This window comes from Trachemys scripta, chromosome 2 (assembly GCF_013100865.1).
Source record: "Trachemys scripta elegans isolate TJP31775 chromosome 2, CAS_Tse_1.0, whole genome shotgun sequence".
In the NCBI taxonomy this organism is placed as follows: domain Eukaryota; kingdom Metazoa; phylum Chordata; order Testudines; family Emydidae; genus Trachemys; species Trachemys scripta.
Window position 1 is genome coordinate 233,256,974 of NC_048299.1, and position 25,424 is coordinate 233,282,397.

Sequence of the window (25,424 nt, forward strand, 5' to 3'; positions counted from 1 at the left end):
GGCTTACAATCTGAATACCACTCAACTACTTAAAAATAGAAATAAGTCTTATTTCCCAGCTTGATGAATAGCTTGATTAGTTTAACACTCCCTCCCCATCAGGATCTATGTAGGAAGAACTTACTGAGGAAAAACTAAGCCAAAAAGGTTTTGCATTTAGTTCTGGAAGTGGTGAGGGCCATGAACATTCTCTCCTGGGAGCAAGTTCCATAGCTAGATCCAGCTTCTGTGAAAGTGCTGTCTCCTAAACTAACAAGCCTTCTCCTATTGGTCAACAGTTCCATTTTTTTGGTGGAATGCAGCTATCATGCAAATAGTCATGTAGTTAGGACCAATCCCAAAAAAGATTTTGGAACAAGATGCCTTCCAGTCAATCACACAATAAATATTTTTGTACTCTCTGCAAAAAGACATTTATGGTAAGGAGACTTAAGCTTGGTCTACATTAGAAAATTATGTTGGCTTACCTATATTGGTCAGGGATATGAAAAATCCACACCCCTGAGTGGTGTAGGTAAGCCAACCTAACTCCCAGCGCTACGTCAATGGAAGAATTCTTCTGTCATCCTAGCTACCGCCTCTCAGAGAGGTGGATTACCTACACTAACAGAGAAGCCCTCCCATTGGCACAGGTAGTGTCTACTACACTGAAGTGCTACAGCTTCGTGCTGCTGTAGCATTTCAAGTGTGGACAAGCCTTAAGGGCTTGTCTTCAAAGCTAAAAAAGCTGCCTTTTTCACCTCAGGGTAATTAACATGCCTTATCTATCCCAAGATAAAAAACACTGTGAAGACAAAGCACTTCAGTTTTAGCATGAGGTAAACTTGCCACGGTTAACTGCTGGCAGGGGCATAGGGCTATTTACCTCATGGTAAAACTGAAGTGCCTGGTCTTCACTGCCGTTTTTTTTATCTCAAGATAGCTAAGGCATGTTAATTAACCTGAGATAAAAAGGCAGCTTTTTTAGCTATGAAGGGCTGAGGGGGAAAAGCTCACAATAACATTCATACAGTTTAAGGAAGCAACTTGGTGGTTCCTTTCTAAGTGCAAGCCCTGAGATGGTGAAAGAGATGGACACCATTTCCCTTTCTTTTAGAGACTCCCCTTGTTTCAATGTAGACTACTGTGCAGAGGCTCTCTAATTTGCACTTCTCCCTCCCAGCACCCACTTCAATCTCTTCTCCTTCCCCAATTACTCCCTCACGAAATCTTAAAATTTTATTTGTTAGTTACTTTTGCCTCACAAGAAGAGGGTATAAATTATCCTCAATTCAAAAGTCTCGTATCAGTGGGACTCTAGAAAATTTTTAATGTATTATGAAAAATCAGAATATAGAAATACTCCTGTTGTTATACCACTGATAAAACTATCTTGCATGGTGATACTAAGTTACATAACTTTAAACATCTCAAATTTATGCACATTGTTGGAAGTGATTGTGGTGTGGTACTGTAGGCCCATAAAACTGTGAAAACCTAACATTGTCTCATTCCAATATAAATAAAAAGCCATTTATTAATTCTGTATTCAGCACAGAGAAATAATCTCAGAGTAAACATGCCTTGTGATTTGTCTTGCATTTAATTTTTTTAAAATGTGCAGTTTTTAAATTAACCATCTAAAATAGAATATACCACAATTTCCTCTTTATAGAGATTAAAAAGATGCAGTAAAATCTATATAATGGTTGACTGCAGAGCATAAGCCATCAAAATGCCAACAAAATTCCATACCTTACTGCTCAAATAGATGGGCTAGTTTGTTAGAGCCTAGCAAGGCCAACTCCAGGTGTTAGAGTACATGGGGGAAAAAAAAACAGGCACATACCAGTTAGCAATGTCTTTATGAGCTACTAAATTCTGCAGGAATGCTTGTAGCCCCAACTGTCGATCTTCCAGGAAGTCAGGGTTATAATTATCCTTGAACCAGCGCTTTGGTGGAAGTGCCAATCGAAAGCCTGGAAACATATCTTTTAACTGAAATAGAAACCAAAGACAAATGAAGGAAGACTACAAATAGTGTACCTACTGAAATACTGAATTAGATAAGCCATTAATCAGTTTTTCCCTTAATAATCAGAAATTCCCTTCCATCATTGTTAACTCAAGCAACATGAATATTTGGCATACGTAAAATGACTAATCCACACTACAGCGTAAGTTTCTAATCACAGTGTTGCCATTCATTGTTTGGCCCTTGGCAGTCAACTGACCTCTCGATTTTTCCATCTGAAAAATGGGAAGAGTTACCCACCTCACTTTTGTGTTTTGATGCTTTAATTTTGTATACCTTCATGAGTTATAAAGCACTGTGCAAATGCTAAAGTATTACAGCATCAAACATTTCATTGTAAAGCACTTTAGGATTCTTTGGGTTGAAAGGTGCTATATAAATAAAATATATAAAAGCCATTACAAACCCAGAGGAATGCAAGTCATCCCTTTTTCGGGCCAGCCAATCAAAATCAATTTTGACACATACATGAGGCACTTCTGGCATAGAGCATTAACATTTCAAGATGCACAGATCCAGCAAAAATCCCAGTGCTAAATATTTTGTGGCATATTCACACAGCAATGACATGGTTTTGAAGTGTCAGAAATAACTTTTACACTATTTTACCCAAATATAAAAATGAAATATGAAAGTGAACTGACTGTCCAAAATCATAAACTTATTACTTATTCAACCATGCATAATGGTCTTGAACTGAAAATAAATTTGAGGCGCCACCCTCGCAACTCCCATCGGCCACGGTTCCTGGCCAATGGGAGCTGTGGAGCCAGTGCTCGGGGCCATGCCTGTGCCACGGGCAGGGGTAGCTACAGAGCTCCCCTGGCTGCATCTGCACCTAGGAACCGGAGGGGCATGCCAGCTGCTTCTGGGAGCCGCACAGCACTGGCCACTGCAGCCAACCAGATTTTCAGCAGCCCTGCTAGCCATGTTGACCAGAGCTGCCAGGGTCCCTTTTCAACCAGGCATTCCAGTCGAAAACCAGATGTCTGGCAACCCTATTTGTTGCATGTACTTTCCAAACAGAGATATAAGCATGAGGTGGGGCCCAGAACAAAGGGACATTGGGTTTGGTGGATATTATATACACACATTCAAAGTTGTGCAGATTCCTTTATCCAAACCCTGGTGCTCAATATGATTCACCTATGCACTACTGCAGATAGATCTGTCTCTGTGCTTACAGACATATCAATTACTCAGTGCAGTAAGCAGTTAAAAATTATTCCATGATAAAGGCAAAAAATATTGCCTAATAGTCTACTTCTATGATAAATATCACATGTATTTCAAATAGAAACCTTCATTTTAACTTCAGGGAAATTACAACCATCTCATGAATCTCAGTATCAACCTAGGTCAGAGGTTTTATAAGCGTAATGTTATCTTTATCCTGCTAGAAAACTGAAGGCTACATACACCTGTGACTATCTCTGGTTTCTGCCATCATCCCAATCCATAGCCTAAGCTGATTTGTGTACTGCATCATGTCTTTTGAACCCTGTTGCATGTATAGCCTTTTAGCTCAGATATCCAGAGAGCGCAGTACTAGTATTAATACATGCTGAGTAAACACTATAAATATGAGTGGACAGACTTCTTTTTCTCTCTGCTTCTTTTAAGTCTTGTATATCCTTAGAGTACCAATTTAGCTTGCTGTAAAGTACTTTAATCCTAAAACTTTGAGAGGATTCACATATTAAAATTATAAAGAAAAATTCCAAATTATGCCAGAAAAACTTTTGAAAGTACTCATCGGAAAGGTGTGAAATTCTGCAAGTGGAATGAGACAAAAAAATCCACGATAGTTTTCCCTTTAAAACAAACAAAATATCTTTATTATGTTATGATGCTGACAAAAAACTAGGAACTTCAAAGTAAAGGCTTTATATTAATGGCCTTCACTCACACTCATCCAAACAAAACTCGCATGACAATATCATGTGACAGTTTAGTCTCAGTTTCCAACTTTGACAACCTATATCCTAACTAAGTAACATTTTTTTTTGTAATGCATCCAAAAAATGCCTTCAGTCCCTCATCTACAAAACAAGATTAAGCTTCTCCACCAAAACAAATCAGTTTTGACCTGGAGAGAAAGAGAGTTGAGTTAAATCTCTATGCTTATCAATTCTTGGCCTTTGTCTTGACAGGACTAACAAAATGTTAATTGTTAGATGGATGACTAGGCTACTAGCAATTGAACTGAAACCACCAACACTACAGCCAAGGAAAGAGAAAATGTGAAGGGAGAGGGTATGATCAGGCTTTAGCTAGTGCCAAAGCAGTGCATAGAATAAGAAAGATGGAGTTAAGGCTCTGAAATTTGTCCAGGAAGACAAACTGATTCACATTCAGTGGTCTTCTAGTTTAAACATTCTATTGTATTTTGACACCTGTCGTTATCCTAGAGGATAACCAATAACAGACACAAGGACTCCATGGAAACACTGTATATGTGCAATGTGCAAGTTGTTACTTAAGTTGCAAGACAATAACCAAGATATTGGTTATAACCGTTATTGCACCCATGCTTTTTTGGGTCCATGTGCCTAAATAATCTCTTGATTGGTTAGATCAGGAGAAGAAGAACAAAGAGAAAGAACTGAACAAAAATGTAACAAGGATGAAAAGCCAAATTACAATGTGTTTAGAAATATAAAAATGAAACATCAATAAACATACTGAAGAAGAAATAGAAATGTCAAATAGTAAGACAAAATGTGAAGCAGATATTCTTGAGAATAAAGAGAAAATATAATTTCTCCTTGTAGACTCCCATACTCCTAAATTTTCACGTATCCCACTATTTGTGTTCTATAAACACTGAACAAACGTGTCCAGCAGAAACACAAGAAGTTCACTGTAAAAGGATATTATTTCTATAAAGTTCAAAGTTAAGTTGCTGGCCTATACATGCTCTCTCCTGTACTAGCCTTTATTGATTTTTTTAATTACAAGAAGCTGATATAAAAATACTTATAGAATCTATTAACTCCCAAATCTCTGAAGACAAATACAGAAGACTAGCATTTCCCATAAACATATGTAATACTTTTGGAGCTCATATAAATCAGGAGCATCAGATCTAACCGTCGATCAATACAATTCTACTGCATTAGAGACACTATGAAGATAAGTTTCAGAGTAGCAGCCGTGTTAGTCTGTATCCGCAAAAAGAAGAACCGGAGTACTTGTGGCACCTTAGAGACTAACAAATTTATTAGAGCATAAGCTTTCGTGGACTACAGCCCACTATGCATCCGAAGAAGTGGGCTGTAGTCCACGAAAGCTTATGCTCTAATAAATTTGTTAGTCTCTAAGGTGCCACAAGTACTCCTGTTCTTCTTTTTATGAAGATAAGGAATCTAGATAAATACTCTATCATTCTTGTAAGACAACTAGATAGTCTTACCCCACTTCTATCCAAGTGTTTAATTATTAAATACCCTGCATTCAGGTACATACAGTGTATTATGAAGCACTAAAACAGTTTCACTTGAAAAAAAATTCCATTGAATTTTCTAAAAGTGATAAATCCCAGTGTTTTCCAGTCATTAGTATAAACAAACTAATCCTTTATATGTGCAAAGAAATCAAAAGCAAAAGCAGATGTAGAAAAGTCAACATAAGATAAGCAAAGTTAGAAATAAAGGAAACAAAAGAAATAGATCACACAAAATCATTTGAGAACTTGCCAGTTTAAACTTGTTACTCACCTTGTCATTAAGCCTGGAGAAGTCAGTGTACCTTCTGAAAACCACCCAACTTTCCTCTGGACTTCTCTTTACCAGTATTTTGTAAACCTATTATGTAAAAATCAATAGCATGGCTTCAGAAAAGGGTACAAACAGTGCATCCTCCTATTATAGTTCAAGATTGGAAGGCTGAAATAACCACTCTCCTGTTCAAGAAAGTGGAAGGATGATATAAATGAAAAAAGTTTAACCAAAAATATTAACTAAAGGTATTCCACAGATTAAAAAACCCTAAATTTAAAAGTTCTCTCATAACATTTAAATGGAACTTAACATGCATTGATCATGAAGGGGAAACTAAGCAAAGGAAGACTGACTTGGAAAGGGAAGGGGAAAAAAAAAAAAAAAAAAAGGGGAAATTCCTTTCTCTCTAAGAGCAAAGAGTGATATCCTGGCTCCAATGAAGTCAGTGGTAAACTCTGATTGACTTCAATGGAGCCAGGATTTCCCCCAAAGTATTTTCCACCAAAGTTGAAACCTCTGGTACCAAAGATACATCAATAAAACATGCTATAACTAATTAGGTCTGTTGGAATTAGCCTGTATTCCAGCTTTACTTTTTACTGATCCATGAGACCAATCTCCCTCTTAAACATAACATTGATGCTACCAAGCAGGCTCTGGAGCAGTATTAATTTTGAACTGTGTATCATCTAAAAGATCCAGATCTGCACTGGATAATGGTTTGAAAACTTGGTTGCACATACTCACACATGTAGGTACTGCAGGACAACCCCCCTCCATTACCCCCACCTCCCCAAAAAGACAATCACTGTTTTGGCTTACATTTTTATTCAGCCTGGTAGTTTTTGTCCTCCCAAGTGACTGAACATGACAAACCAGCCAATAATGTACATACTAGTTCAGAGTGACCGAGCTGACAGTATCAAAATTATAGTAATTGATCACTTGACTCAGATGTGGTGTCATTACATCACAACAACCCCACTTGATCAGTACATGCAGGCAAATGAACAATAGGCACAAAGGATGGATTTTAAGCAGCATGCCACAACTTCAACACTAATGTGCCTCTTCCCCATCTCTCAAACACCAGGTATGTAAGTGGGTCCAGTTTGGTGTTCAGGACTTCCAACATACAACCAATAACTTGGGGTAGACCCAGGTAGGCCCACCTTTGGGACTCAACTCACTTCTGAATGTCTCTACCTACTCCTGCATGGGAGGCAACAGTTATCAAGGGAGGACCTTAATCTGAAGATTTCAGGTTTCCCATTTTTCCCCATAGCAAAAAGACCACCAGTGAAATCCTACGTCTCACTTACCTTTGAAAGCTGGTCCCTTTTAGCCTTATCCACAATGGAGGAAAAGGCTTTTGAAAAGCCCAGGGAAGTCTAAATAGGAGAGTTGGGCTTCCATGAGAACCAGTTGACTAGCTCGTTCCCGCTTCCCAACCCAATGGTAAGGCAACAGACCTCAAGGGTGGATGCCCCTTTCCCACGCATGCATGAACCTTCATGTTCTTCCCAGGCACTGTGTACTCCCCCTGCAGGCTACTCAAGATTGTCCCTGCAGGCTACTCAAGATTGTCCCTACCCTGCAGTCAACAGGGGAGTATTCTTCCACCTTTCATTTGGATATGGGGGAGAGGAAAGAGGCAGGGAAAAAAGTGACAGAGGTAGAGATAATGGTATAGAAAAATGCATGAATACTATGGAGCTAAAGAGATGCTGTAATATAGAAAATATTAAACACTGTCCAAACGAAAATAAGTTGAGTATCACTGATCTACAATATACAGTAGCTAAGTACATGAAGATCTTCAGTGAATCAAGAACTCATGGGTTTATTAGTAAAAACAATGTGAAGATACTTCCAGTACTCCAAGATTACAACCTTGATTTCCCAGTGTAAGGAAAAATAATGAAAAGCTTAGTTAATATTGGGGTTTTTTTGCACAGTATAGGCTGATACAGCTCCTTGGTTAAATTGACAAGCAAGACATTTCTGGAATTTTAATTGTAAACAATTCTTTCCCCAGAGATATCCTATACATACTCTGCTTCTTCATACATTTTTCTTAACCATCTTTTCCCCCTTGTATAAGAAATGTTACAGTACTTCAAGTTTTTTATAGCAGATTCTTCATTTACTGGTAAATACAATTTCCGCTATAGTCTCAGTAGCTAATAACTCTCAATTCTGGGAAATCTATGTGAATCCTTCTCAGAGAGTGACACTACTTTGTGCTTATTTGGTCCTTCATAAAGGTAAAACTGTAGACAGTTGTACTATGGTTTAAAAATAAATACACAGAATGGTATGAAAAAGAAAATACAAAAACACATCTATGAACAGGTCTTTATGGATATGTCTACACAGTAAAGAGAAACCCGTGGCTAGACCATGCCAGCTGACTTGGGCTTGTGGGGCTTGGGCTGTGAGGCTGTTTCACTGCTGTGTAGACTTCTAAGCTTGGGCTGGAGCCCGAGCCCTGGGACTCTCCCACCCTGCAGGGTCCCAAGGCTTGGGCTCAGCCCGAGCTCAGAAGTCTACACTGCAATGAAACAGACCAGCATCTTGTGAGCCCGAGTTGGCTGGTACAGGCCAGCTGTGAATTTTTCTTTGCTGCACAGACATACCCTATGTTTATTATAGTCACTAATTAACTTAAAAAAAAACTACTTTCTTAGAGTGTAGAACTCTATGTGTTGAAGAATTGAGACTGATAGAAATCACTTCTCTGTGTAAGTTGCATTGTACAGTGGTTTAAAAATATAAGATCTTATCTTGTAATTCAGACTAATGATACAAGATTCATTTGTAAAACCAAGACACTGATATAAACTAATTGCTGATGTGATGAAACATAAGGATGGAGAACTGTAGGTTATGAAAGCTAAAATCACTCATCTGTATATACTATAACTGACAATTGGTTTGTGTTTTCAACATGTTTAGAGATTGTTACTGCAGTTTATGAAAATGCTCTGCCACCAAGCAATTAAATAAGCATAAAAGAACAAGTCCACAGAGCCATTTAAAAGACTGTAGAGTTCTGCAGTCAGAGTTATGCAAAAAGACAGACTGCTTATGTATATGCAGAAAATAATGAATCTGTCCATGTCCTGAATATTTTCTGGATCAACATCTTCCAAGATTATCATCATTTAAATCTCCCTTCCCTCAAATCTTCCAAGACTTATGTCGGGTTTTCCAACTGATAATTGGTTTACAACTTTACTTGCATTGCTTTATGTGCTAGACACAAAAGATTTATATTTTTAAAATAATAATTTGGCTTAGCCACCTTACTACATGAAACCAAGTGTTTAACAGTAAAGTATTTCAATAATTTTATACTAAATTTCAGCAGCAAAGTGTTCTATAATAAAAATGAAGTTGAAGTTTAACTTTTCAAAGCAACTCTTGCAGGAGTCATTGAATTCCAAAAACTACAAAAAGAAGAAATTTAAGGCTATTTATATTTTAGGAATACCATATGTTAAAGTATTTGACCACTATAACAAGGAAGTCGTCTTCCTGGTAACTTTTCAAAAAGCTATTTCTATTGAGCTTCCCTCTTCCTCCTCTGTGCCTTATTGATTTTAAGAAGGTTTCACAGGTCTGATTGCTGACGTGATCCATCAGTGATTGATTCACTTATTACTTAATGCTCAGTTTATATAGGTATAACTCGGTTTTCACTTACTTATTGAAAACACGAAACACAGATGTTGAATAGTTCCCCACTATACATTTTTAAATGCAACAGTTATAGGAAAGAGAAGCAAGGCATTCAGCAAAGCAAAAAACCTGAAAAATTAAGTATCAGTGTAAATATAATACCTGGAGCACATATGATAGGATTCCCAAACTAAAAGATTTATTGTAGTCCAAAGCCAAGCCTCTCTTTTAAGCTCCCCATGTTTGTATTTAAAAAAAAAACCCACACACACTTTGGCCCCGATCCTGTAAATATTTATATTAATTAAATATGACCTTAAGTGTTACAGAATAGAGGCATTTATTTATCTTATTTCGTCCTTTTGCATTTGATGATTTTATCTTTGTATTTTAAAAGAAGCTGAAGTGAATATGATTGTTCTTATAACAACTTCACTGTTAGTATAACAGCACCATTCATTCTGTCACCACAGTTTTGAAGCTAGTATTTATTAGAAACCTAAAAATTAACTTATATGTGACATAATTTTGCTAATGTGTTTTTTGGAATGATAGCGAGGATAATGTTAAAAGTTGAGAAATGTATGAAGTCACTGAAATAAATGTTAACTTCCTTTAAAATACTGTAAGTGAAAAAACTTCTTACAAAGAGATTCATAATTTTCATTTTTAAAAATATATTTGTAAGTGTCTGATGGCATTAACTTCCAGTCACTATTAACCTGGAAGAAACTGAAGCTGAATTAGAGAGAGAAAAAGACCTCCATTCACCAATTTCCAGCCCCATCTAATTTGCACCTACTTGCTTTGTGATTAATATTATTTTCCTGACCATTACTAGGAAACTGTACACATTATTTCACATTGGCCTCTTAATCACAAGTGATTTTCTTCACTTAGAAGTCACAATCTTTAGGAATGTGAAGTGTCAATGAAGTGCCTCAACCACATCCATTGAAGTAAATGCCTTCTTCATCTGTTTAGTTCTAAATGGGATGTCAAAGGAATTACAACTGGCAGCTATTCCACACGTTCCGTAAATAATTTTCAGAACAGTTAAGCTGGTATTTTGACATGAGATGCCAGACATGATTGTTTGCAGCTTATTGTTCATGCATTCATACTGAAGTGTTTGGAACACAACAGATCTGTTTTAAAGGGGCTAACACTGGCAAAACAAAAAGCTACAAAACATGTAGTTTTGGCATTTTAGCAAGTTCTTTAACAGCTGTAAAGATAAAAAACATGTCAGTCTTTTAATGCTTGTTTTAAAGAGGATAAATTATCTTTCAGACATTAAAACATGAAGAATCTCTCCCATAGCTACTTATCCTGCACTTCAGATGGAAGAATCCCATGCACTGCTACCGACTAGGGACCGAATGGCAAGGCAGCAGTTCTGCAGAAAAGGACCTAGGGGTTACAGTGGACGAGAAGCTGGATATGAGTCAACAGTGTGCCCTTGTTACCAAGAAGGCTAATTGCATTTTGCGTTGTATAAGTAGGGGCATTGCTAGCAGATCGAGGGACATGATCATTCCCCTCTATTCCACATTGGTGAGGCCTCATCTGGAGTACTGTGTCTAGTTTTGGGCCCCACACTACAAGAGGGATGTGGAAAAAATTGAAAGAGTCCAGCAGAGGGCAACAAAAATGATTAGGGGGCTGGTGCACATGACTTATGAGGAGAGGCTGAGGGAACTGGGATTGTTTAGTCTGCAGAAGAGAAGAATGAGAGGGGATTTGATAGCTGATTTCAACTACCTGAAAGGGGGTTCCAAAGAGGATGGAGCTCGGCTGTTCTCAGTGGTGGCAGATGACAGAACGAGGAGTAATGGTCTCAAGTTGCAGTGGGGGAGGTTTAGGTTGGATATCAGGAAAAACTTTTTCACTAGGAGTGTGGTGAAGCACTGGAATGGGTTACTTAGGGAGGTGGTGGAATCTCTTTCCTTAGAGGTTTTTAAGGTCAGGCTTAACAAAGCCCTGGCTGGGATGATTTAGTTGGGGATTGGTCCTGCTTTGAGCAAGGGTTGGACTAGATGACCTCCTGAGGTCCCTTCCAACCCTGATAGCCATGATTCTATCACTTGCTTGGTATTTTTTTTCCAAGGAATTTCTGACCTGAAAGGAGGAAAGATGGTCTTATGGTAATAGAGTAGCTGATACAGGACCTGAATAGGAATACAAAGAGGGTACTGTAACTAATTTAAATCAACAAGGGTTTAATGAAAAATAGATCCTGTCAAACTAACTTGGTATCTTTTTTGATGAATTTACAAGTTTGGGTATATTTAGACTTCTGTAAGTTATCTGACTTGGTACCACACATTGTGAGTAAAAACTAGAATGATATAAAATTAACATGGCAAACATTCAATGCATTAAAAATTGGAAGATCTCAAAATATAACTGTACATGGGAAAGAATCAACGAGTGGGTGTGTTTCCAGGTCTGTCCCGCAAGGATAGGTTCTTGGCCCTACACTATTTAACATTTTTATCAATGACCTGGAAGAAAACAAAATCATCACTGATAAAGTTGGCAAATGACACCAAAAAATGGGGTAGTGGTAAATAATTAAAAGGACAGGTTACTGACTCAGAGCAATCTAGATTGCTTGGTAAACTGGGCACAAGCAAACATTATGCCTTTTAATAGGTTAAATGTAAATATATACATCTACAGACAAAGAATGCAGGCCACATTTCCCTGGTTGGGGGACTATCCTGAGAAGCAGTGACTCTGAAAAATATTTGGGGGTCACAGTGGATAATCAGCAGAACATAAACTCCCACTTTATTTTTGTGGGCAGAGGAGAAATTGCAATCCTGGGATGTATAAATAGGGGAATCTCGAATAGGAGTAGAGAGGTTATTTTATATCTATGTTTGGCACTGGTGTGACTGCTGCAGGAATACTGTGGTCAGTTCTGGTGACCACGATTCAAAAAGGATGTTGATAAATTAGAAAAGAATTCAGAAAGAGCCACGAGAATGATTAAAGAATCAGAATACATGCCTTACAGTGAGATTCAAAGAGCTTAGTCTATTTATCTTAATAAAGAGAAAGTTAAGGTGTGATTTGATTGCAGTCTTAAGTATCTACCTAGGGAACAAATATTTCGTAATGGGCTCTTCAGTGTAGCAGAGAAAGGTATAAGATGATCCAATGGCTAGAAGTTGAAGCTAAACAAATTCAAACTGGAAAAAAAGATGTAAAGTTTTAACAGTTAGTTATTTAATTAACCATTGGTATAATTTACCTAGGCTCGTGGTGGATTCGCCATCCCTAACAATTTTTAAATCAATATTGGATGTTTTTCTAAAAGATATGCTCTACGCATTATTTCTGGTGAGTTCAATGGGCCTGTGTTATACATAAGGTCAGACTAGATCATCACAGTGGTTTGTTCTGACCTTGGAATCTATAAGGCAATTAACTGGGTTCCATTGCAAAGTGTCTGAGACTTTGGGAAAGAAAACCTACGTGCCTCAGTTTCCCCATCCGTACAATGGGGAAACTACTCTGACATCTCAGCAGTATTTTGAAGCTAAATTAAAGTTTGTAACACACTCAGATCCTTGAACGGAAGGTTTAATTATTTAAATGAAAAGCATTATGAAATAAAATTCATGATCCCATTATCTTTATAGGAGGAACTGCACTTCACTGAAACAAACTTACAGTGAATTTTGCCCTTTCTTCCATCACCTCATACCCCAGTATGGTAGGTGTAGAAGGTCGATCTTCCCAGCTCCCAGAGTCTGTATTTTGCTCAATATCTTCCATAGGCTGAGTACAGTATTCAACAGATGTGTCCACACCTGTAAATTTAGTCCTAACAAGTGGGCTGCTACATATAGATGACGTGGAGCCAATCTGTTCAGGCACACTCATCTTTTTAAAACTACCAATGGTAGAGTCCTCCAGCTGCCCTTTTGAAGAATTTGAATTTGTTGAGATGCTCCCAAAGGAAGAACTTCTTTGGTTTCTGTTTGTTGTAAAGTTGGAAGAGGAACTTCCTATAGGAATAGGAACAGGAACGTAGGGGGTTGCCATTCTTCATTAGAAAACTTCAGCAAATCTACACTTTGTGGTCCAAGAATTTAAGGTTCATTCTCTTCTTTTCAAGAATACAATACCTGGAAACAAAAAAAACCCACTTTGAAATGACTATCTCTTAATATTTCTACAATGAATATAATATTAAAATACTGTATTTGGAGGAGTCCACAGTTACATTAAGATAACACTTAAAACACGGTCACATGGAATTTGCTATCATGTTAAGTGCCCCCTCAAAAGTTAATCTTTAATTTTTAAAAAGTGCATTGTCAGAGAGGTCCTCTACATCTCAGAGCCATTAAAACCTGAATGGGTAGTTAAGGTATGACTTGCATCCCATTACACAAACCCAAAGAAAAAGATTGTATTTAAATACTGTTGCATCATGGGTGATGCAAAATGGAGACTGGGGGAGGCAGCCGGGAAAGGGGAACAGTGGTGGATTTGGGACACTCGGAAAAATCTCCCCTGCCATTGCCCCGGGGCTGGAGGAACTCTCACTCCCTGCTGTGGCCCTGGGGCCCTCGCAGGGGCACAGAGTGTTTCTGGTCTCAGGGCTGCAGCAGGGTGTGGGGGGAGAAGGAGCGGGGGCCTTGGAGAGAAAAAGTGGAGTGGGGGCAGAGCCGCAGGGGAAGAGGCAGAACGGGGTTGGACCATGGGCAGATGGAAGGGGCAGAATAGGGGAGAGGCTCAGGGCTTCAGCTAGGGTCGAGAGCTCTGCCGGTGCCGGCCGAGAACTTGACCCCGGCTGAGCTCAGGTCCCCCACCCACTCATGGTCCCACCTAGCTCTCAGCACAGTGGGGCGGGGGCTGAGAGCAGCAAGTGGTACGTGGCCTTGGCCAGAAGAGGCAGGGCAGGGGACTAGCCTCTCCAAGGGGAAGCTTCCCCCGCCGCCAAGTGTTGCGTCACCAGTGGAAAAATTATAACTTTTAGGTTACATAGATAGATACTTAAAACAAACGGCAACTTTTAAAAATTTTGTAATTACTAATATTTAGCATAAACAAATTGAAGCTTCCCTCCTGAAGTGTTGTTGTTATAAGTTTTTATAAGGCTTAAGAAGCACACAACATAAACCAAATCCATAATAATAATAATAATAATGATGATTTACATATCATGAATCAACAGGAAACACACAGTAACCTACAGGTGTGGGTGGAATGGAAGATACATTTGTGTATATTTCATATGTACTAAAATATGGCACGTATCCTTGCAAAGGAAATTATAAGTTTGAAAAAATGCTTAAGTGTAGAGCATACAATATTACAGGCATTTATAGGGCGTTTATAACCATGTTATCTGGGCACATTTTACATGGTTTGAGCTGGAAGCATTAAGTATTGGAAGCATTTGCAGAACAAAAGGAGAGTAGAGGCTATAAAAATAAAAAGCTCAATAATAATGGGGGATTTCAAATATCCCATATTGACTGGTACATGTCACCTCAGGATGGGATGCAGAGGTAAAGTTTTGTAACACCTTAAATGATTGCTTCCTGGAGCAGCTAATCCTGGCACCCACAAGAGGAGAGGCAATTTTTGATTTAGTCCAAAGTAAAGCGCAGGATCTGGTCCAAGACGTGAATATAGCTGGACTGCTTGGTAATAGTGACCATAATATAATTAAATTTAACATCTCTGTGGCGAGGCAAACACCACAGAAGCCCAACACAGTAGCATTTAATTTCAGAATAGGGAACTACACAAAAAAGAGGAAGTTAGTTAAACAAATATTAAAAGGTACATTGCCAAAAGTGAAATCCCTGCAAGCTGCATGGAAACTTTTAAAATACAACATAATAGAGGCTCAACTTAAATGTATACCCCAAATTAAAAAACACAGTAAGAGAACCAAAAAAGTGTGAAAAAAACAACAAAGTAAAAGAAGCAGTGAAAGGCAAAAAGGCATTCTTTAAAAAGTGGAAGTTAAATCCTAGTGAGGAAAATAGAAAGGAGCATAAACTCTGGCAAGTGAAGTGTAAAATATAATTAGGAAGGCCAAAAAAGAATGTGAAGAACAACCAGCCAAAGACTCAAAAAGTAATAGCAAAAAAAATTAAGTACATGAGAAGCAGGAAGCCTGTTAAACAGCCAGTGGGGCCACTGGATGATCGAGATGCTAAAGGATCACTCAAAAATGATATGGCCATTGTGGAAAAACTAAATGAATTCTTTTCATCAGTCTTCACAGCTGAGGATGTGAGGGAGATTTCCAAACTTGAGCAATTCTTCTTATGTGACAAATCTGAGGAACTGTTCCAGATTGAGGTGTCATTAGAAGAGGTTTTGGAACAAATTGATAAATTAAACAGTAATAAGTCACCAGGACCAGATGGTATCACCCAAGAGTCCTGAAGAAACTCAAATGTGAAATTGCAGAACTGCTAACTTTAAATCTGCTTCAGTACCAAATGATTGGAGGATAGCTAATGTGACGGCAATTTTTTAAAAGGGCTCCAGAGGTGATCCCGGCAATTACAAGTCTGTAAGTCTGACTTCAGTACTGGGCAAACTGGTTGAACAAAATTGTCAGACATATAGATTAACATAATTTGTTGGGGAAGAGTCAACATGGTTTTTGTAAAGGGAACTCATGCCTCACCAATCTACTAGAATTCTTTGAGGGGGTCAACAAGCATGTGGACAGGGGGATCCAGTGGATATAGTGTACTTAGATTTTCAGAAAGCCTTTGACAAGGTCCCTCACCAAAGGCTCTTAAGCAAAGTAAGCTGCCATGGGATAAGAGGGAAGGTCCTCTCATTGATTGATAATTGATTAAAAGATAGGAAACAAAGAGTAGGAATAAATGGTCAGTTTTCAGAATGGAGACAGAAAAATAGTGGTGTCCCACAGGGGTCTGTACTGGGACCAGTACTATTCAACATATTCATAAATGATCTGGAAAAAGGGGTAAACAGTGAGGTGGCAAAATTTGCAGATGATACAAAACTACTCAAGATAGTTAAGTCTATAGTTAAGATAGATAGTCAAAGCAGACAGTGAAAAACTACAAAGGGATGTCACAAAACTAGGTGACTGGGCAACAAAATGGTAGATGAAATTCAGTGTTGATAAATGCAAAATAATGCACATTGGAAAACATAATCCCAACTATACATATAAAATGATGGGGTCTAAATTAGTTGTTACCACTCAAGAAAGAGCTTCGAGTCATTGTGACTAGTTCTCTGAAAACATCCACTCAATGTGCAGCGGCAGTCAAAAATGTGAACAGAATGTTGAGAATCATTAGGAAAGGGATAGATAATAAGAAAGAAAATATGATATTGCCTCTATATAAATCCGTGGTACACCCGCATCTTGAATACTGATTGCAGATGTGGTCACCCCTTCTCAAAATAGATACATTGGAATTGGAAAAGGTTCAGAAAACGGCGACAAAAATGACCAGGAGTATGGAACGACTTCTGTATGAGGAGAGATTAATAAGATTGGGACTTTTCAGCTTGGAAAAGAAACGACTAAGGGGGGATATGATAGAAGTCTATAAAATCATGACTGATGTGGAGAAAATAAACAAGGAAGTGTAATTTACTCCTTCTCATATCATAAGAACTAGGGGTCACCAAATGAAATTTAAAGCAGCAGGTTTAAAACAAAGAAAAGGAAGTATTTTGTCATACAACGCACAGTTAACCTGTGGAACTCTTTGCCAGAGGATGTTGTGAAGGCCAAGATTACAAGAGGGTTCAAAAAAGAACTAGATACATTCATGGAGACCAGAGCCATCAACGGCTATTAGCCAAAATGGGCAGGGATGGTGTCCCTAGCCTCTGTTTGCCAGAAGCTGGGAATGGACGACAGGGAATGGATCACTTGATGATTACCTGTTCTGTTCATTCCCTCTGGGGCACCTGACATTGGCCACTGTCGGAAGACAGAATAATGGGCTAGATGGACCTTTGTTCTGACCCAGAACGGCTGTTCTTATGTTCTTAACTCCTTCAGGTGCCTTGACTTTAAAGACACACATAATGTGCAAGAACACACTACTTCATACTTGGAGATCATGTTACACAGTTTTAAATTCTCAACAACAAAAACCTTTTGATCTGTCATGATTTGCTAATGGCAGAGTTCAAAAATACAATAAAAAATTAGAATGTATGGAAGCCAAATCATCAGCAAAAGAAAACAATGCAAATGTGACAGCCCAAAATCTCAACTGAACTTAAAGTAATCGCTCCTACACATTTTGGATTGACACAACACATGAAAAGGAAGAAGAAAAAACAGACAAAAAACTGTTTGCTACTTGCTTAAAAGTATTTTGACAGATAAGAGGCCCACACTGATGCAGTGAGGATGACCGGTTAAGGATAATTTTAAATGAGCTACCTATCTAATGTATTAAAGTTTAATACTACTCTCATATTTCATTACAATAAAGCAGTGGAATCATTACACCCCAGCAACTTCACGGATGCATACAGCAAAACATTCAGCACACTCTAACGCTACAACAAAGTAAACAACTTTTCTTCATCTTATCCAGAGAGACCTGGATTTTCCCTGATCTTCAGAGGAGATTTGTTCCTCTCCCAAACCTCTGTTTGGGATAGTTCAACCCCAACAGCAAAGCAAGAATTAAATAGAAAGAAAAGAGCAGTCACCTTTGAAGTTGTTGTCTGAAAATGATTAACTGCTAAATAAACACCATCAAAGAACTGGATTCCAGAATCTCTGTATCATCACATGCTACAAAACAAAGATGCCAATCTCTCCTGCCTCCATGTTTACAACACCCAACTCTTCTCTCCTTGAAGTGAACCATCTAAACTCAACACACCATAAAGAAAGAATTTGTCTGTATTTAAACGTGTTGGATACTGCTAACAGTTTAAAAAAACAGCATGTTTTTCACTAAAGCCACACACAAAAAAGTTAAAAACCACAAAACTTAAAATCATATATTGTAAACAAAATTTTATTTAGAACTTTAGATTGAATTTTTTTTTTAAATTTACTTGTCACTATTTATGCTCTGTTTAATTTTAGTGCTTCTCTGTTTGGACAATAGAGTCAGTTTTGTTTTAGTCAATTTCACTTCTAGAGTTCTGGTTTCAAACACTTGATTTTTGTTAAATTTTAGGAACATCTCTATGGGTCTTAGGTTCTATAAAAGCTTGTTTTTACAAAAAATAAATTTTGGGCTAAATTTAAATGGATACTGTCCATTTAGCCATTTATTAGTTTACTTCTTACATAATTTATACCATATAGGCCAGTGCTTTTCAACCTTTTTTCATTTGCGGACTCCTAAACAATTTCAAGTGGAGATGCAGACCCCTTTGGAAACCTTGGACATAGACTGGGGACTCCTAGGGGTCCACGAACCACAGGTTGAAAACTGCTGATATAGGCAATTTGAGTATTTTATAATGCATACAACTTTTATGAATAAGAAACAGTATCTTACATTTACAGTATCTGCACTATCTTCAGATTTAGGCCTTCATACCTGGTGTATGTTGTCAGAACCGTTTTTTCTAACCCATTAAGTCAATGGCAAAACCTCAGTGGGAGCAGAATCAGGCTCCAGTGGCAGGCCCCTTGAACCAGACCGCAGGTTCTTTACGTACTATACAGATCCACAAGCGATTCCTACTTTTAAGGCTTCCAAAAAAACTTGAACACCCGCCCGCTACAAGGCAGGTCGATATACCAGCCCAGACGCAAAGTACACTCACCCACCTGACGATGAAATATAGGATTTATTTTATTCCCAAATGAGTTTCATTCGCCCATCAATAACATGCAGCCACCTCGGGGGGACGGGGGGGAGAGACCGGCCAGGCAGCGTGGGTACAGCAGGGGCGCGCTTGCCGAGCCCCTGGGGCGATCCCTGCCAGGCTCGGAGCACCGCGCGCCAGCAGAGAGGAGACGCTGAGCACCGCGCGCCATGGCTGCGGCGGGGGCTCCCCTCACCCCAGCGCTCGAGGCCCCTACCCGGGCGGGGGGAGGACAGGGGCTGCCCGCGACCAGGGTCTCAGTAACTAGCCGGCCCGGCAGGGGGTCACGATACCTCCCCCCTCAGCGCGCGGGGGCTGCCCATGTTCCCCGCCCACGGGCCGCCAATACCCCGCCTCTCGGGGGGGCTCGGCTCCCTCCCTGCGCACAGACTCCACCCCCCACCCCACCCGCGTGCCCCAAGGGCCGCGGGGACCCCGACGCCTCCTCACCTGCTCCCCGTCGCGCTCCCTCGCTCAGCCACCGCCGCCGCCACACCAGCTGCCCCTCCCCCTCCTCGCGCAAAGGGAGGCGGGGCTAGGCCCAGGTTCGCGAGGGAAGGGGCGGGGTAACGGTCAGTACCTGTGGGGGTCGGCCCTACAGCGGGTACTGGGACGGGCGGGCCTAGGCCCGCCCACTTCCCGGTTGATACCAATAAGGACTGTTGGTAGCGAGTTTAAAAAGCATTAAGACTACAAGTCCCAGCAGGCAATGGGGCCACAAATAAACGGCCGCTCCCGGCAGACACCGCGGCAAAAACTACAGCGCATGCTGGGAGCTGCAGGCTCTACTCACGGCATTGCGTGTTAGGTCACGTATGCCCCATGCATCGCATTGTATGCTGGGATTTGTAGTCATATGGGTTGCTACTAGTGCTGCTTGCTATGCAGACTATATTGCTGATACTTGTGCTATCTTGAAGCAGAATCCGACGTCCAGTGTGTACCAGCACAACCAGGTGTAGCAGCAGGCAGTGCAGTCAATAGACAGTTTGCCATAGGGAAGGGATTTTAACCTTTTGGAGCCCTGAGCCATGTCAAATGACTGGAGCTAAGAAATAAAAAAGGTCAAGCTCTCACCTGCTCTTCTGTGTGTTGCTTCTTTTCCACAGAGCGCTGGAGAAATAACCCCGACTCCAGTACACAGTAGTAGTTGCATATAGACAAGAGATTTGGGTTTGTCGGTTGGAGAAACTGAAAATAATTGAAAACTAACATTCTTTTGGTTTTGAAAATCAAACGTTTTTCAGTTTTTAAAAACAAACAACTATTGGGGTTTCCTTTTGGGGGAAACCCTGCTCCCTGAACAATCTTGATGAAAATATTAGTTTTTTTTAAACCCTTTAAAATGTTTTTGTGGAAACTATTTACTATTTTCCAAGTATCATTAGTCCCATTTTACAGATGGATAAACTGAGGCACAAAGCAGTGAAATGACTTGTCCAAGGTCATGCAGCAGGCCAGTGGTAGAACTCAGCTCTCCTGAGACCTAGTCCATTGTTCTGTTAACTAGGCCATACAACATCCTTTTCCAGTTTCCAGACAGCAATAGCTGAGAACCAGTGGCTAAAGCAGAGACAACCTGTGCCTGCTGATAGTGATGGGGGAAGAGTGAGGGCAGCCAACTTCAGCAGTGTTACTGAGCATGCTCAGTACAAACCAAGCAGCAAATCTGGGGGAGCATATTACCCCTCATGCTGCCTCCACCCCCATGCGTCATCTCTGGTCTAAAGAAATTAAGGATGAACTAAAGTTGTGAACTTTCTGATTGCAGAAAACCAAACACCCTTGCCCTCATCCTTGTCCCACCCCCACACCGAGGCTCCTGCCCCACCCCTTCTCTGAGCCCCCTGTCACTCACTCTCCCCCACCGTTGCTCACTCGCTCATTTTCACAGGGACAGGGGTGCGGGAGGAGATGACAGCTGTGGTTGGGGGTGCAGGCTCTGGGAGGGGGACGTGGGATGCAGGGTTTGGGGTGCAGGAGAGGACTCTGGGCTGGGGTGTGTGGTCAAGGCCTTGGAGTGTGGGAGAGGGCTCAGGGCTGGGGCAGGCGGTTGGGTGCAGAAGGGGGTGAGGGTTCTGGCTGGGGGTGCAGGCTCTGGGGTGGGACCAGAAATGAGGGGTTCAGAGTGTAGGAGGGGGCGGCTCTGGGTTGGGGCAGGGGTTGAGGTGTGGAGTGCAGGTTCTGGGAGGGAGTTTGGGTGCGGGAAGGGGTTCCGATCTGGGGCAGTAGGTTGGGGTGCGGGAGGGGGTTCAGGGTACGGGCTCTGGGCAGCACTTACCCCAGGTGGCTGCCAGAAGCAGCCAGCATGTCTGGCTCTTGGGCAGAGGCACGGCAAGGTGGCTCCGGCGCTGCTCCCCGCACCCTGCAGGCACCACCCCATTGGCTGCAGTTCCCGGCCAATGGGAGCTGCAGAACTGGCACTTGGGGCAGGGGCAGCACGCAGAGCCTCCCTGCGCCTAGGGACCGAAGGGACATGCCGGCTGCTTCCGGGAGCCACACAGAGCCAGAGCGGGCCAGGCTTTTAACGGTCAGTGGTGCTGACCAGAGCAGGTAGGGTCCTTTTTTGACCAGGCATTCCTATGAACTCCTAGTGCTTGCTGAACTTAGTCAGAAGTTTATAGGGGGAAGACCCCCGCGCAGGACAAAAAGGATGACCCCCCACAGGACAAAAAGGATGAAAGAAAACACTTTTTAAAGCAAACAGAAAATGAAACAATGTATCAATCTGTCAACACATTCCACATCCCTGGTCAGCCATTTCCCATGTCTCTGACTCATGTTTAACTAAGAGTTCTGAGAGTTCTCCTTTTCTTTGGGCCCAGTGCTGGTAGATGGGTACGACTGGAAGGTGCAGTTAATAAATGAGTAACAATCTTAAAGAAATACAAAAATTCAAAATAAGCAGGGATTCAGGCCACTGCATTTACCCCATTTTTGTCAAAGATTAAATTTTCTTCTGGTCCCATGTAATGAAAGTGTGACTCACAGTGTTGCTGGCAAGACACTGGTCTTTATTTCCTGGGCCATCATATAGGATATTTGTACAAAAAGTTATTTGCATGACAGGAGTCAGTATTTACTGGCTCCAGGGACCAGTGTTATAACTGGATAATGTAATATTTCTTCCATTAACATTATGGGTGTAGAAACTGTAGGATTTGATTTTCATTTTGATTTTCAAAATTTCATTCAATCTAGTTTCATAGATTAGGACATTAGGCTGTTTTGGAGCCAGTTCTGGGCTATGCATTTTATGGAAGTGTCTTCTTTCAGCAATTCCCCCAAACTTGGCAAGGCATACAGTGCCAAGTTATGAGTACAGTCTAATAGATTTTTAAAGGCATTTTTGAATGATTGCTACAGTGGTTGGTTTTCAGTTACAAGTATTTCTTTTCAATCTGATATTCTTTCCACTTCATTTTTTAAATATTTCTTTTCTAGTCATACAGATTTAGATTGGATTATTACATTGGATTTTCTTATTTATTCTATGTTATACTACTAGATTTAAATAATGATTTACCTTTTTAAAAAAAATTGCACTGCTGAACCAAATCTGCTAGAAGGTTATCAGAAATGTGCTTCACTTTATGTTTCATTGTTGTAGGTGATAAAATCCTCTAACAAATATTTAGAGGTATAGGTAAGCTCCTAAAGGAAAGAAAGTGGTGTTGTAGCCATGTTGGTCCCAAGATATTAGAGAGATAAGGTGGGCGAAGTGATATCTTTTATTGGACCAACTTCTGTTGGTAAAAGAGACAAGCTTTTGAGCTTACCTAGAGGTCTTCTTTAGGTCTGGGAAACTGTCTCAGAATGTGTATATACTTAAATTTAGCTCCCGCTGATGTAACTGCCCCACTACACCAATTTAAAAACACCACCTCACTGAGTGGTGTAGAGTCAAGGCCAATGTAGTTAGGTCACTGCAGTGTCAGACACTGCATTATTTACATCAACTGTTACTGGCCCCTAGGAGCTGTCCCACAATGCCCCATAATGACTGTTCTAGTTACCGTTGTGAACTCTGTTGCCCAGGGACCAGGTGGACAGGAAGCTGGCCCTCCCCTTTAAAGACCTGCAGATTTTTGAAATTCCTTTTCCTGGTTGCCTGGCTTGGGGACCACACCTAGCAGCTTTCCAGAGTTGTGTGCAACTGGCCAGCTGACTATGGTGGCTACATGCTGCAGACACACTCCTGCCTGGAGTACACAGGAAGCATTGGATCTCCTGGGACTGTAGGGAGAAGATACTGTGCAGGCACAGCTCTGATCCACCCATAGAAATGTGGACATCTATGAGCAATCGATCTGGTGTAGAGCCACAGACCTGTTGCTTTTACAAAGAGCTGCATGCCATCTTCATCAGAGACCTCACTCTCCCGCCCCCAGTGCCCTATGGATACTTTGGAGGAGTTCAAGTCACAGGCCCCTGCCATTAACAGCAAAAAGGAGGAGGTGGATAAGCAAGAGGAGGAGGAGTATGGGGGACAGGCAATAAGGATCAAGCTAACAGCGAGCCAGGACCTCTTTTTGAATCCAGCGTAGTCCAGCCAGTCCTGACAGTCAAGCACGGGTGAGCCTGATGCAGGGGAAGGAACCTCTGGTAAGTATGCAGTTTGCATTGAAATAATAAAGATGGAACCTGCGAAGTAGCAGGACACATTGTTGATATACTCTTTTTTACAGGTGGTAGAAAGGGTAATGGAACAACCAAGAGAGGTAGAGTTGCTATTTGCTTTTCGTTCCCCTCTAGAGTTGGGCAGAGGGAGCCAAGCGGAGCAGTTTAGTCATGTGTACCTGAATTCCTGTGAATCCTCCATAGAGAGCTCAGTGAGTACTTTCATGGAGGTACTCTGCAATCCTCTGCTGAAGGTTTCTGGGGAGGGCTGCTTTATTTCTTCCACCGCGGCAGGACACTTTCTAAAACCACTCAGCAATTCCTTCAGCAAGCACCATTGTAATATACAGGCTAGCAGCATATGTGCCCGTGTGGCATTGGGACGCCAGCGGCAGCTATGCTCTCTCTGCTTCTGTTACCCTCAAGAGTGAAATATCACCTAATATGCAGTCCCATTGCCTATACACATATACTCATGCCTGTGAGCTATCCCCTCCTCATTTCCTCAAGCCCTCAGCCTCCCTGATGGCCATACTCACCATGGCTGGTGCTGTGACTGGTGTTGTGCTGTATCAATCCCAATGAGACGTGAGAATGTTGTACTTACAACTTGAGGGGATCAAAGGGAGTAAGTTCAGTATATCTGTCATGAATACACTGACAAAGGTACCTTTGTGTGTTGTATCTGCTGCTATTGTGGCCTTCAGGGTCTCCCCTTCACACCCGCAGAACGCCTGAGCCAGATAAGGAAGAGAACAAATGTTATGCTTATAAGAAGCACCCGGGATTTTTTTTTAGGGGAAAAGGCAATATGCCGTGTTTATTGAAGATACAACAATTAGCATATGCATTTAATTACATTACATATACACACTATTTTATTAGTTGATGTTATAGTTACTAGTTTAGAGTTTGGATCAACCTAGTGGCTAGCAAGGTTGATCACTGGTAGCAGGGCCGTCTCCAGGCACCAGCTTGTCAAGCAGGTGCTTGGGGCGGCCACTCTGGAGAGGGGCAGCACGTCCAGCTATTCGGCGGCAATTCAGCGGACGGTCCCTCACTCCGGCTCGGAGCGAAAACCCTCCCGCCGAATTGCCGCCGCAGATTGCGATTGCTGCTTTTTTTTTTGGGGCTGCTTGGGGCGGCCAAAACCCTGGAGCCGGCCCTGACTGGTAGGGAGGAGTCGGGTTCTGTCGGTCGTGACAAGATGCTTCGGGAAAGTCTTGGCAGGACGAACCCAAAGTTTTATGGCAAGGCACTTTGTTTATATAGTGATTTTTTTTTTATTGGGACCAATGAGTTTTGCACCATTATGCTGTAATTAATTGTTGTTTGACGAGTGTTTTTTTAAATTGTTTTTTTTATTTTTTATTATAGCAATTTTGTTTTTATTGATAGGTGTTTGTTTTATTTTTAGAGTTCTTAATTTGCATTTTTATATATTTTAATAGGGGCGTGTTGCAGCCTTTTGGTGCTTTTGCATTTTTTTGTTGTTTTTTGGTTTTGTATATTTGTCTTAATGATGGCTTTTGTATTTATTTTTAAATATATATATATAT

General features: G+C 40.8%; 1 protein-coding gene across 5 annotated transcripts in view; it reads right to left on the reverse strand.

Annotated features, from left to right (window-relative positions):
• Window positions 1-19,895, reverse strand: part of SNX16 (sorting nexin 16) — a 39,267-nt gene extending 19,372 nt beyond the window's left edge. The window contains exons 1-5 of one of the 5 annotated variants that reach the window (XM_034763200.1): window positions 19,696-19,815; window positions 18,127-18,287; window positions 13,105-13,562; window positions 5,734-5,820; window positions 1,829-1,977 (exon numbers count right to left, since the gene is read on the reverse strand). In XM_034763200.1, the coding sequence (XP_034619091.1) occupies window positions 1,829-1,977; window positions 5,734-5,820; window positions 13,105-13,479 (611 nt within the window). In that variant the 5' untranslated portion in view covers window positions 13,480-13,562; window positions 18,127-18,287; window positions 19,696-19,815. Of the gene's footprint in view, window positions 1-1,828; window positions 1,978-5,733; window positions 5,821-13,104; window positions 13,563-18,126; window positions 18,288-18,974; window positions 19,178-19,207; window positions 19,317-19,695 lie in introns of those variants that run through there. The other 4 variants (XM_034763199.1, XM_034763197.1, XM_034763198.1 and 1 more) reach the window with 4 other exon arrangements.
• Window positions 19,896-25,424: the final 5,529 nt, after the last annotated feature.